Source organism: Plutella xylostella, chromosome 8 (genome assembly GCF_932276165.1).
Source record: "Plutella xylostella chromosome 8, ilPluXylo3.1, whole genome shotgun sequence".
Lineage (NCBI taxonomy): Eukaryota > Metazoa > Arthropoda > Insecta > Lepidoptera > Plutellidae > Plutella > Plutella xylostella.
In genome coordinates, this window is record NC_063988.1 from 5,325,680 (window position 1) to 5,340,476 (window position 14,797).

The 14,797-nt window shown below is 37.1% G+C and overlaps 1 protein-coding gene across 1 annotated transcript in view; it reads left to right on the plus strand.

Annotated features, from left to right (window-relative positions):
- The first annotated feature begins 242 nt into the window (after positions 1-242).
- Positions 243-14,797, plus strand: part of LOC119690374 (exonuclease GOR) — a 28,513-nt gene continuing 13,958 nt past the window's right edge. Inside the window, exons 1-2 of the mRNA XM_038114843.2 lie at positions 243-543; positions 3,187-3,390. Coding sequence (XP_037970771.2) covers positions 393-543; positions 3,187-3,390 — 355 coding nt within the window. The 5' untranslated portion in view covers positions 243-392. The remainder of the gene's footprint in view (positions 544-3,186; positions 3,391-14,797) is intronic.

Here is a 14,797-nt window from a genome sequence, read left to right on the forward strand (position 1 = left end):
CAACGTAATGTGGCCCTAGGCCCTAGCCCATGTTATGATCTCCAAGATCTAGTTACTTCTTTAAAATGTTTAAATAAATCTTTGGTTAACATTATTATTTATTATTAATAACTACCAGCAAGGCAGTTCTGCTTCTATACTTTATCGTGTATTATTGAAGAAGGACATCACTCAATCTCTATCTCCAGAAACTCAAACAACCTCAGCACATCACTATTTAGCTGTCAAACAAGTGTGACTGTTTGACGTTCCGTTTGGCGGAAAATAGCGGGCGCTGCGGCATCGTGATTCGCGCGGCGACTTTTATTTTCATTCAGTTATTTCTTACCGCGTGATCGTAGCCCTCGTGTATTGAATTCTACAATTTGTTTCGTGCACCATTTTATGTGAAGATGGGCGACTCTCAAGCTGATTTTAGTAAAAACGTATTCCTGGTTGGGGGGATCACTTTAGCGTGTGTTTTAGTACATTTTATTTACAAGTTCTTCATTAGTAATAAAGAAAATGACCTGCAACTGGTACATGAAACTGAATCGGAGCCAGGTAAGTCGTTCTTCTTCTCGGCTTTCTGTCACAATCGCATATCTACAGATACACTTTCCTGGTGCAGTTCAGAGTTTAGCCCTCTAAAGTTAGTGACCACGTGGTTAACTGCAGTTGCACCCCATGTGATTGACATGAGAGCGGCGCGGTGAGCGGCGCTACGCTACTCTATGTATAACTGTTAATCCGTGCCGGTGAAGAATGCAGCCGGCACACTTCGAGCCGGTCCTTTGAACCTACTTCGTTTTCTAACTGTATATTTCAGCAGTGAATACTCTGCAGACCTGCATTGTTCTAATGGTCCAGCCACTTATCTTAATTAGTAGTTTAATACTGGCCATTATTATGGCAAGATGATCTACCCTAGTTCTAAAGTAAGTTTAGTTTTAAAACACTTTACTCAGGGAACATACCCTCAGACATGAAATATTTTGACATGGGATGGGTACATAATTATACAGTTAGGTACCTACAAACTTTTTCAGGATAATACATTTCAATTTTATTAAAAATACCCCTAATGATGAAGATTCCTTATGACCTTAATCCTGGGTCTTTGAGTGACCTGCTGAGTCATAGAATAACCATTGCATGTGTGCAGTGGCCAAAATCATCCTCCATCCAACTCATAAATCCTGCAAAATATTCTAACAACATCAATAGCCATTACAGTAAGATTTCTATCTTTTTACTATCAATAATTGTTTTCTGTATATAATTTAAATGCATTTAGTCCACATATCCTGACATGGTTTATTAATATTGTGATGACATACTTTTATTGTAATTATTCTCACATATTTGGACATTGTTAAGACAACTGAACAAATAAAGTTACAAAGGTGTTAAAACCCCAATTATTGTATTCATTAAAGAACATTTTAATTTCAGATGAAAATTTGATTGTACAACCTTAAATCTAAAACATGTGTGTTTGTATGTTTTTTACATAATTTTTCAGTAACTTTCATGATAATGGTAGGCATTTTTAGTTACTTACCCTCAACTGGATTTTATGTACTTTTTGCTTTAGTACATTGTTTAGAAATAAATGGCATACCAAATATAACTATGTAAGATGCAATCTATAAAAAACTATTGTTGGTTGTTACTGCAATTTAGCAAACAATTTTAATGAATAACAGCTTTTGTTTAAATATTTTTGTAACCAGGTAGGTATGTTCTACATCATAAAGTAAATACAAATATATTTTATAATGTTTAATTGGAATGGTATGTTTAAGAAACATATTGTCAATTATTGCTTTAATTCAGTGACTCAACAATTGATCACACACCCACAACCTTTACTTTCACTCGGTTGTAAATTTACAGAAAGATGCTTGTCTAATTAATTAATATTTGTTTATTATTCTTATTATGCATTATTACATGTACAACTGTGAGTCACATTGAGCATGAGCGAGTCAAGAAACTCGAGTGTTCACCAGATGTTCATTAATTAGCCACATTTAGATTTAATAGTTATTTTAAAATTATTCATTAAATTTATACATTATATTATACTACACAATTAAAACCAAACTAGTTTTCATTCATAAAGGAAGTTCTGAATTTAAATACATAATAATATGATGCTAAGTTTAACATTATAACACCTTTTGTGTGGATATAATGCTAATAATGTTATGCATTTATATTGCTAAGTAGGACGACTGTAATGTTCTAAACAAATAGAAAATTATTTAGAAACCTAGGTATCTTAAACTGTGACACTTTCACTTACCTTAGCACTAGGTTTCAGTTTTGAAAGTCTATTATGCAACTTTTCATTTGTTTTTTGTTTGTCTCATTTCATGGATAACCGCTTAGATAACTAAGCTCTTTGAGAAATTAATTCAGCATTTGAAACATCATTAATTTAATCTCTTTAATACCTATTTATAAAATTTCAGTATTTATCAGGCACTTGCATTCATAGCTTATTAACTTCACCCATTGTCTGCACACTATATTATTATGTTATTTAACACACACATGATTGTAATTTTGATAATGGCCTGTTTATTATGTCAATTGTTAGTGTTTTAGGTCAATTTACGATTGCTCTAATACGAAATATAATGCTTTTTGATACAGTAATATTCTCAATTCAGACTGAAACTGAAGCAATTTATAGTGTTTATCTATATAATGTTCAAGTTTTAGGTCATTGTATTAATTAACTTAGTTGTAGGTAGGAATTTGGTAAGTTTAAACTGGAATCTAGAATCTTGATTTGCAAGTTTTGATGTCGATATGTTTTTGAGCGTACATTTAACTTTAACTATAGGTATAAAGCTTAATATTAACCACGCGTATATTTTTTATCAGTTTCAGGAAGTAATTATATTATTTTAGGAAGAGTGAAGTGGTTAATTGGGTTATCTTTCTTTTTATAAGAACTCGTGCATGCGATAATATATCCCAAAACGTTAACATAAGTAGGTAATTAGTTAAAATATATTTATTACACATAATTGTTATTTACATATAACACATAAATATATATTCAGTCGTAGCCACGGAAACCCCGCACATTAATTTGCAAGACACACGTATGCCTTAACATTTCACCCTAAGCACCAGCTTACTCTCCGCTTTTCTTCAGCCAGTAACCAATTGTCGCTTCCAAAATTTCAGTGGCTCCAGTAGCGGAGGCGACGTCTCAGCAGGCCGCGCCGGAGACCCGGCCTAGCGGCAAGGCCAAGAAACGGACCACGTGGAAGACCAAGTCAGAAGAGTTCAGCCACCCCTGGCTGCTGAAGAACCTCAAGGGGCACCCCGGCAATGTCCTGCATATGGACTTCTCCGCCAACGGCAAATATATGGCCTCTACATGCGATGGTAAGTCTCAGTTTTATGCCTCGTTTTAGTGTAGATTTCGGGATCTTCGAAGACAGTTTCGCTGTAGTATTTAGGAGTAATCGTGTTCAATTAAAATCTAGATTCTTTTATGCTGCTACAGCTGGACTGACTTCGTAGATTTCGATGTATGTACATAAATACCTCATTCGTGATAGTGTCAAATTGTGGAGACAGTGGCATATCGGTCGGTTTTAAGTAAATGGTTTTTGATAAATTACACAATTACTTACATAGACATAGTTATAAAAATCTTGTCTGTTTATGTAATTTACACGATTCGACACTATTGCTGCTGCAAACTGTTTCCTCTCCGTATAACATATCATAAGTTACTTTGATCGATCGAAGTTAGAGGCGCATTTCCTTATTTGAGCTCAATAAATACACTCCATCCTTCGCGTTTCTGTTCATTAGTAACTTTTGATGGCTATACGCTAACAACATTATTTAGCAGGAAACAGTTTCCTTGTTAGTACACAACAAACATTGTCTGTGTTAAAAAAAACGGCGGTAGGTGAGATAATGGGAGGCTGTTAATAATTATGATCCTCTAATATTCCTTGAATCATGCGTGTTAATCAATATCAATGGCAGAATTCATTACCTCACCTAATTTATGTACGATTCCGTTATCAGGGACGATTATAATTTCACTGCTTTCTTTTAATCGTTATCACGTTTTATCTAAGTTGTGATTTAATAAATCAATATAAATTACATGCATATAAGCCACTTTGATGTGGCTTGACGAAAATGATACTAACGAAAGCAGTGGAGTTAAATATCTCGCAGAAAGCAAATTTAGACAGCGCTTCTCACATTATCGTACCGCGCTGCAAGTAACGAGCGCAGATAAGATTTCTTAGAATGTTAGCGAAACTGAAGCGCTGGCTGCTTGCTTCCCGCCGTCTCGTCCGCCCGAGACCTTGGAGCTGGTCCCATAAGCCACTGTTATGTGTAATTTGGAGGTCCGCCGGTCGACGATTCTTCAAGGCAATTATAGAAAACATCACTGAACAAACCCTTGCAATTTATATTCCCAAAACGGTCAGAACTTAATCAAAAACCCATTGTTGTATGGAAGTGTTACGGAAGTCCTTATGGAAGCGGGTCACGTATTTATTTTATTACTACTGCTGTTGCTATCGCTACAGGGAAATCATTTTACGCGCAGATACAGATGGACTACATAATTTTGTTTGATTTGATAAGGTTGTAAGATACAATTTGATAAGATAGGACTGCCTCGTTAGTATTGTTTAAAGAAGAATAAGCGTGTCCATCAAAATTGTAGGCTAGTTCTACTTTCTTGCTTATATGAACCAATCGCGAGTAAGCCACCTCACGGCGCTGAGGGGATAGCCCCCGCTGATTAGTTGCTAGGAAACCGCACCGGACGCCGGCGCCGGTCGATCGTCGCATGCGCAGCGTATACTCGTAGGTAAAGCTGTAATATTGGAGTGATCGCAGATACCAGGGTCAGTCACCTCGCCAGTGTCTGTGACCTTGTTCCGACAGCTTTGTTTATAACTGTTAACTAGGCCAAATATAAAACACATACTCGTTTAACATGCACCGACCATTGTGGCGAAAACGCTTTTGTTCCACTGTAAAACAGTATAATATATGTTTTTGGGTTGATTTGCATATCGATGTACAATACAAGTGCAGATAAATCGCACGCTCGTGTGATGTGACCTATATTGAGACATGTGACCGCCGCAGATACCGCCGCGCCGCTATGGCGGTTATCCACCTCGGCCTAACCAACTACTGTTATGTCGGTTCCGTAATGGAGATGTCTCAGACAAAATACAATTCACTCGTCCGAATGGGCCTCATTCGGATTCAGAACAGTTATAATGATCGAATAGGAATGTTGGAATTAGCCAGCTAGTCCGGTTTGACACTTTTATTGCGACTACCAAAGTTTAGGACGCTAGTAAATTTTTCCGTAGATGTAAAAATACGAAAGATGATTTGTAAACATTAACATTTTGTAGAATACATAAACATAATTATTATGCTAGTAGGTATCTCACGGCAAACGGAATCGATTAGTATTAGGTACATCAAAATCTTTTATTTTACTAAACAAATCAGGCAACTCCTAATTTACATTTCCGGTAGTGTATCTGTATTAATAATATGAATTTATATACAATCGAGCAGGACAAATTATAACATATAAACTTCGCATTTATTCCACTCAAAATTCACACCCACAGTGGTCTTTGACCTTACCGTTTGTCACGCAACAATAGTGCTTTTTTCTCGAACTCGTCGGGGCAGTTCGGAAGTGGTGACGCTTCCTCTTCACAAACGTCTCCACGTGGTCAGTGGAGCGGACCCGAGCCTGAGGACACCCGCAGAGGCCAAGCGAAGGTCTTCACGCGTCATCAGCCGGCGCACTGCCCATCCTTGTTCACTTACCGTAACGAAAAGACCACCTCTTTTCACGATCTGCTGGATCTTGCTGAACTCACTAATCTAGTAGTAGGAAGTGTCATGCCCGCTAGTTTGAATCTAATCAAAGGTTTTGTTGTACCCTGAATGGTTTGGCTATCGAGAAATAGCATTGATGAATGTCTGTCTGTGTATGTAGATTATTATTTTAAGTGACCTGAAAATTATACGAAAGTATATAACATGATGTTTTACGCTGTTCTCTGTAAGAAAATGTGGATGATAACAGATACACGGAAGAGTACATAATATTTAAATACGCAAAGAAAACACTTCTACCGTGACTAAAATTGAAATAACAAAGAGTGTTCCAAATCCATAATGTCAGGTTTCTCAACGTAAAATGTTATAATAATCGTCAAGATTTCAATATGAAAACCGATAGTTTTCCGAGCTGGTGTAAATTATTCGGTTCGCAGATCGAGCGGCATAAATTTCCATCGGGTTCACGACAAATAGCAAATAACAGAAACAAGTTATGATTATGAACGTCACGCACTCACAGTGATAAAGTTTTATCTTGGGGCCGCCACATTTCGTATGTAACTGACCTTGGCGAAGCTTCCGCGTTGGTTCTGGGCTCGGTTCATCTTTTTAAAGCACTCGTTAGTCGGTCCAGGTAACATAGACTCGAATATTTATGTGTGGCTAAAAATAGACGCGCGTAGCAACATGGCTGTTCTATTCTTTTATAACGAGGCCATGGAGAACATGCGAATATCGCTTACGTGTTATCAATTGCGGTTTCCACTATTATGTTTGGTGAACACTGTGTTTCGTCTTTGAAATACAGGTGGTTTACTTGTATAAGTTGAAATCTTACTAACATAAGCCAAACGGCAAATATCACAAGTTCCATACATTATATTTTATACGTTTGCCTATATTCAATCATCAGATTACTCAGTCATCAGTTCACATAATATTGTCCCGTTATAGAAGTCAAGTTAGGCCGGCCATAGTATACTTAGTAATTAAAATAAATTACTATCTATTTCTTTTTATTTCCCGGAAAAAATTACACACTTTGCTAGGTGGTAAAACTATTAGCAAACGCATTGCCGTGAAAACGCTATTACATTTTTTTTTCTTTTTCACGATTATGTAGTTTAACACACGCTTATTTTAGTAAAGTTGGTTATTGAGTTGTTTTAACTAGATCATAGTTACGTAAGTACAAACACGGCTTAGTTACTACATATTACATTATTCATTGAAATACTTCCCTTTTGACTTATGAGCCGTGACCGTTATGCAGGCGTGTTATACGAATTATGTAATGCACGCTGCTGTAGAACTCGCCTTGTTTATACTGATTAGTCCCTTCAATTCTAAACCTATTAGTTGCCGCTATTTCGTGGTGGTTTCCGTTACATTTAAGGTCTCGGCTCTCATTCGTGAGGCGTGGTTCGAATCCTGCCATGAACTATGTATTTTTTTAGAAATACAATTATCCCATGCATTTTTATTTAAATACGGCTTGCTACCCTTCAGGTGAGTACAAATTTACAGACAAAAACGGGTAGGTCGCTTGCGAGTCACCTCTGACTACTTGACGAGTTACAGTCGTGAGCATTATTGTGAACCTAGGTTTGTATGTATATAGTTTCCGAAATGTATTCTGCGCTGTATAGATGTTAGCGTAGGTCGCTTTTGCATTTATCCGCGCTGTCCCTTTATCACTACATCTTAATAGGTGAACAGTCGTCTTAATCATTTCTAACAATAACGTCGGAGTGGTCTTTATAGCCATCATGGCATGGAATACAATGCGTCATTAACTTTATGAGACGACTTCATGGCCCTCGCTCTCGCTAGCTACAGTGGTGTAGGCGAAATGAATCGATGGATTGACACACGACCATTGTAGTCGAATATTTAATCCCACATAATATTATCGCAAAATTTCGCTGGCCCTGTAAACACAGGCTGGTAATAAAACTCATAATGGATTCGATTTGTGAAAAACTGGTCATCTTGAGATAGCGATCCGCCGCCTACTGGGTCGGCTCGCCTTGACACCGTTGCTCGTCGCCATAGCATCTTCGTTTACTGAACGCGCCTAAGTACTTTTAAAACAAGATCTTACTGTATTTTTTACCTTTTGCTGATATTGAGGCATCCGTCCTCTTGTGATGACCTCAATTCGCTGACATCCGCGATAAACTTATCAATCAATCATAACTTTTGCCATCTAATCTATAAATATTTTTATGCTTACAGTTGAATTCAACTTAGTTTGATAACAAACTGCCCACGCGCAATGTCAGTAGAATCATGAACTTGATCATTGGCGCCCCTTTTCTCCTTGGAATAGATATCATTTTACGACGCGAGGTAATGCGCTGGTTGTGAACTGGACTGTACGATTGTATCTAAATACAGTCTGTGCTATATAAAATGTAATCTAATCAGTTTTACTACAATATGTTTATCAGTCAAATGTCTGAATAGATAAATTAATTTTACGTTATTTGTAATGTTGTATCCAACCGCGCAGTAATCATCTTTTATCAGTGCCAAATTGTGATTTATTATGATTATAACTGACATTGTACGCACCTTTTTATTTTATTAAGGTACATAGTTTGCACTGTTCTGTATGTTGGTTTCCAATTATTTTGTTATGTGATAAAACTGTTTATAATATCTACTTACAATACAATCGATTTCATCGTATTGCGTGTAGATAAATACATAATTATCATATATTTCTTGTATTTTATACGTAGGTTCATATTAACTTCCCTTCAGTAACTTAGTTATCTCACTTTGTAAAATCGTTTTCTAACGTAACGTAAATCATAGTAATAAATTATGCTTACTGTGTGAAATTTCGTAGTCAGTTTAAAGAAATCAGTAGAAGTGTCAGCTGAACTGGCAAAACTAGCGTGTTTACTCCGAATCTTCACAACAAGCCAGTGTTTATAAATATTCACTTTTTTGCGCCAAACTCTGAATGTCAAGGATAGCTCGTCTTCAATCTGATTTCACATAAAAATTAACGCAAACGTAATATTACGTAGTGTAAATACCGAAATTATATAGACAAGGGTATATAGTTCTATCTCTTTGATGGTTAAAATATTTTTTTATAAAGAGACAGTGATAAAATTTTAAAGTTGTGCATTTAAAAGATATATGTATTTACTATTTAGTCTACTATTTGTCTTCTCACTGTTTATGAGTATTTGCATGGTGATGTACAATTTTGTGTTTCCAGAACTTTCCAAATTCTTATATTCGTTTGCAATTTCAATAGTTACAAAAATAACCATTAGTATCTTAATTACTGTATATTTGCATACCCGGTAAATTATGCCAGACTTTTATATAAAGATCTTTTGTTTCGGCGAAGAATTTAATCTCTATAGTTGTATTCAATTCAAAATTTACTGTGAGTACCTACTTTATTTAGTATCACTTGAATAAAACAATCGCAGGCTAAGCGCAACATTCAGAACGGAATTTAAGTTGCCAATTGGCGGCCGACTACATGAGGGTGCATCAGACGGCATCGTGCCGCAAACATCACCACTGCTGGTTTCTATGGGATTCATTTAGCAGCGACACAGCCATAGAAATCAGCAACACAGCCATAGAAATCAGCAACATTGCGACACGTCGTCGCGTCATTGTCATCATAGTTTCGATGTTTTCATCACAACCCATCAAGTTCCCACTGCTGGGTCACGGGTCTCCTTCCAATGAAGGAAGGGTTTAGGCCTAGTCCACCACGTGGGCCCAGTGCGGATTGGTGGACCGTATCGCCGCCAATTTTCGCTCGGTGTCACCCGTCGCTACATCCACCCGTCATCATTCGGATGGCTCACGTTCACACACCCTTTTTCTATTGTTCGTTGTAATTTTCTATTGTTCATTCAATTTTCATTTTGATACTGCTCATTCTTATGTCATTCGATACTACCAGACCACATTCTAAAATATTTACCTACTTGTTTTGTTGAGGCGAAAGTGAATTGTGTGTCGTTCACCATGTGAAATTTTGTGAATTAACACATTTATTTTCAACAATTTACTTTTAAATAGCCATTTCGCTGATACCTGTGCGACTCATTCACCACGGTACAACGAATAATATATTCATATTTACATATTCCTCCTTCTTATTCTTACTTACATAGGAATAAAGGTTTTAAATAATTTAAAGTAAAAGATGGCCTTCCGTATATCACGTATTTATTATAGGAATTTTAAGTAAGAAATCTAATATTCAGATGAGTCAATGTGCGATGGGTTGTGTCAGTTTTCTCACGTTTGTTCTCGTCACCGTACGATGATGATGACTTCGATGACTCATTTATTTACTTACTGCCATCAAAAAGGGATATATTAGAGTACTAATTGAATTTATCAAAGTTACCTAGCATTATCATATTATTATACTTATGAGAAACTAGGTATCAAGTCCTGTTATCTCCGTATTAACGTGGTTTAGTGTGTAGTGCTACGTAAATCACACTCGATCTTATCTAAGAACGTAACAAGGTCAACGCATGAATACTCATACTGAAAGTACGTTATAATCGTATTCGTTCTACTAGAAATGGTTTTCACACATCATGGTTGTAATCTGTACGAGTCTTTAAATTAACTTTCAAGCCTATATTTAAAAGATCTGATGATTAAGGGCGCCTTCAAATTATTCGCTAATTGTCGCGCGGCTGCAGCGCTGCAGTCGCGCTGCTGTCTAAATTCCATATAAATTATTAACGCGCGACTGCAGCGCTGCAGCAGCGCTGCAGTCGCGCATCTTTTAAATTACAAAATTTATATGGATTTTGACAGCAGCGCGGCTGCAGCGCTGCAGCCGCGCTGTTGTCTAAATGTAAATTAGGTTTAAACACATATAAATGTTTAAGCACATGTCCCTATTGTGCTACTTTCAATCTAGATGAAGTTAATTAAATATTAAACGTATGCGGTGCAAAAGCTGTCTAGTGCATACTAAGTGGGTATGTACTTAGGATCGTTGCGCTGACTTCCTCGGACATGTGGTCATGACTTGCCTACTCATGACGCGACGGCATGAGATCAGCAATATCTGTGCACATGGCGGCGCTAAGGTCACTTATTTATTTATTTTAACACTTTATTGTATACATACATACATACATTAGTACAATGAAACAAGGCACAGAATAGTTCTAAACTAAATAGTAACTTATCGCCTAAACGTATATAAAATTGTATAAAAGAAAACGCACCTCTAACACCATAAGTAATCGTTGGCAATTCTAATCGATGCGGTTGGCCAAGTGATGTTTTAATAATTTTGCTTGTACATAATACGTGTGGTTTCAGCATTTTGCATGGGTTGCCGACTGGCCTTCCATTGTTTGTTGGTAAGCCTGTTTGCTAACAGGGACATGCTAATTTGGCCCACACGAATATGTTTTCCTCGGATGTGTATGAAAGCGAAAGGTGTTTATTTCGTCAAATCAGCCTCGAGAGGGTACACTGGCTTTACTTCAACTAGTCTTGACAATGTTCAGTAGATGACCCGATAAATTCATGATATTGTTATAGGTTTGTAACTTTAAAAGCATTGATTGCATCCAAAAAATATATTTTACTAGCTTTTCCCGCGAGCTTCGCTTCGCATTAAAAAGTTTTCCCGTGGGAATTCCGGGATAAAAAGTAGCCTATGTTCTTTCTCAGGGTCTAGACTATCTGTATACCAAATTTCATTGGCGTGAAAGAGTAACAGACAGACAGACAGACATAGCTACTTTCGCATTTATAATATTAGTAAGGAGTAAGGATAAACAAAATTACCAACACATCATAAATACACATACAAAGCTCTAGTATAATTCAGATAATTTAATTCAGTTGTAATAAAAAAAAAGTATCTAGCTACAAGGTTTCTAATTACTGCTATCTTCCGCGTGGTAACAGTGCACTGTATCTCGTGGGAATAGAAAATTTGCTTATTGCTCTAACTTTAAAGTGCTTAGCTAAGAAATTAACTCGTCTTTATTAATAACAATTGGTTAGCATCAACGTATTCCATAACCTAATCAGATAACGACTGTAATAAATTTAACTCGCGAAATGATAAAAAAATTATAAGTAACTATGTTAGGTATTCACTGACATCATCAAATCAAATCACAGACGTATTTTTTGCAGTATGAATCTTATTTTAGTCTGGCATCCTGGCGTCTGGCATCCTTCGAGAACTGTCGAGTCCACGGTATAAATGATATAACCTTGTTTTAGCTCAGAAGATACAGCCTTGCGTTCGGATGAATAAATAAAATTATATAATATAGGTATGCAGTTGCTGGCTGGCAGCACTTTCACCCGATTCGGGCGCGAAAGTTGCCGGTCGCGAACTTTCCACGGCTCGGCGCTGTTGGAGCCTTGCGAACCATTTGTTTGAGTATTTGCCATTTTAATAACACTACTACAACTTGAGCTATTTTTGGCGTTGTTACTTTTTATGGCAGAATAAGAATACGTTTGTGACTCATCCGAATGAACTCCTTCCAATTGTACTTGGAACCTACAATAGTACTACGAGTACCACTGCCACATTAACATTTAGGTATACCATAACCGAAATTCAAAGTTTTTTTTTTTAAATTATAATAATTTTACCGGCTGACATAATTTTTATACCTTGATTTGATCGAATCGTAACGTTTTGGATCTTATCAATGATACCATATTTAGAGCACACTATCTATAAGACAGATGATCATATCCATGAGATTTGCAGGTTTTTTTTCAATTCCGTTTAGTCACTGTTTTGATATACGTAATATGATCCTTGTCTGCGAATAATACACGATAGGTCATTAATCTTGATAGAGAGTACTGAAATCGGGGAATTCATAGTCCTTGGATGGTCCGCTTGATTTAGTTTTAGTGTCTTCGACATAGGCACTAGGCAGGCAAATCCTAAATCCGTTGTGCATTCGAAAGTTCGGTGTAGCGAGCCACGGGGCCTACTCTTGCTTGACAAAATACGACGTTTCTGTACGCTAACCACGACTCAATCGTTGCGGTAAACGTACCTTTATGCCTAGTTTCACCATAGTCTCTTAGATCATTAACACCCCTGCTACATTGTAATGTCATCAATTATACGTCATCTCCATATTAAATTCATGACAGATGTGTCAAAAGTAAACCACTACTCCCTGGTTATGCTCTAACCGAGAATGGAGAAATTGGTACTTAGCATTACAGCTTCTAAACTCAGATTACACCAAGAGTAGCCCTTACAGTTCCCAGTGTTCACAGAGCGAGCTCTCAGCCGTTCTACTTTCACTCCATAAAGATAAAACCGCATTAAACTTGAAACAATAATATAAATAAAGCCGGCTATATTTGGTTCCGCAGTAAATATGATGACCGTTTCCGTTTTCTTGCGTAAAGATAATGTTTTTGTAATGTCCAATGATATCGATATGCCCTGGTTATTCTTCCGTAAAGAACATGAGTTACATTAACGCTGAGATTCGCAAGCGTTACAAAATTCCGATGTTTAAAAAACTCAAGTTATGGATATTGTATGTAAGCTTTTAATAATATGATCGGCATTTTGGTGCAGCTGCGAGCCACAATAAATTAATGGTAGCCAGTTCATGGACCCGATCGAACCCTGGTGTGGTCATTCACATTTCAACGTCTCAGGTACCGGAGTCAATGAACGAAATTCTAGACCGCATATATAGGTATCTTTATGTTAATAATATATTAATGGCTGTCATTTTCCCGCCTAGTCGTCCTTGTTATCGACTTGAAAATTGTAAGGTTTTAGAATTTGCTGTGGATTTTTCTTTTTTTTCGGTTTGATTTGTGTAATAATAATAATGTTTGCCAGATAGCGTTGGTTCTTGGGTTTAGGAAGACGCCCATGTCCAGCAGTGGACTATTATAGGCTATGTGCACGATCGGTATAAGACCCAAAAAAAACCAAATGCCCTTCAAGAAAAATAAACAAAATACGATACTTTAAAAAAAAATTAACATCCAACCTTTCTGAGTCTGATTCAAATAAAATCATTGGAACTTAAAAGCATTAGTCGTATTTAGATTGATTTTCCCGTTATGCATAGTGAGAAGCTAAAGATATACCACACGCTCGTGACTCATTTGGTGTGAATAACTTGTACTTCCACTGAACAAATATGGAATACCGTTTAAAAGACTCGTACAAACACATCCGTTTATCCTTTTAGATTTAAAAAAAGTATGTTTGATTAGTCTTTGTAATTGGCATGGAGAAGTAGAAAAATCAATGTGTAGGTAATTGTGTATGTATGTGGATAAATTGAGTTCCTATAACTTAGTATTTCACGACTTGAAATTCATACATTATCAACGTAAGCTCTCTGTAGTTCGTAGACCGAAGTAACCGAACGACCGAAGTAGACCAGCAGACGGAAATATTTTTGGATGTTAAAATAAAATAGGTAGGTAGAACATGGCATAGGTAACAACTGATAAATCTGCATTATTGTTGTTGCTAATTATACCTACACGTATAATACGTGTTCTCATGAAACTGTAACTAGAGTCTTCAGAACTTATCGATGCTTTACAAGACTAAGGATTACCTACTTTTTTTTTGTTTTTTATGTAGCCTGGTTAGTGACCCACTGCTGGGCAAAGGCCTCCTTATAAATTGACTACCGGTCCCGATCCTGTGCCTCCTTCGGCCATTGCGGTAAAAACCTGTCGAGGTCGTCCCGCCATCTCCGTCTGGGTCTTCCGCGACGCCGATGTCCATCACTGGGCACCCACTCGGTGACAATTCTGGTCAACCGGTCCGGGTGCATGCGACAGACGTGGCCTGCCCAGGCCCACTTCAGCTTCGCAGCCTGTGCGCCCACATCAGTTATACGAGTTGAGGAGCGTAGCGTGGTGTTCCGGATTCGGTCAA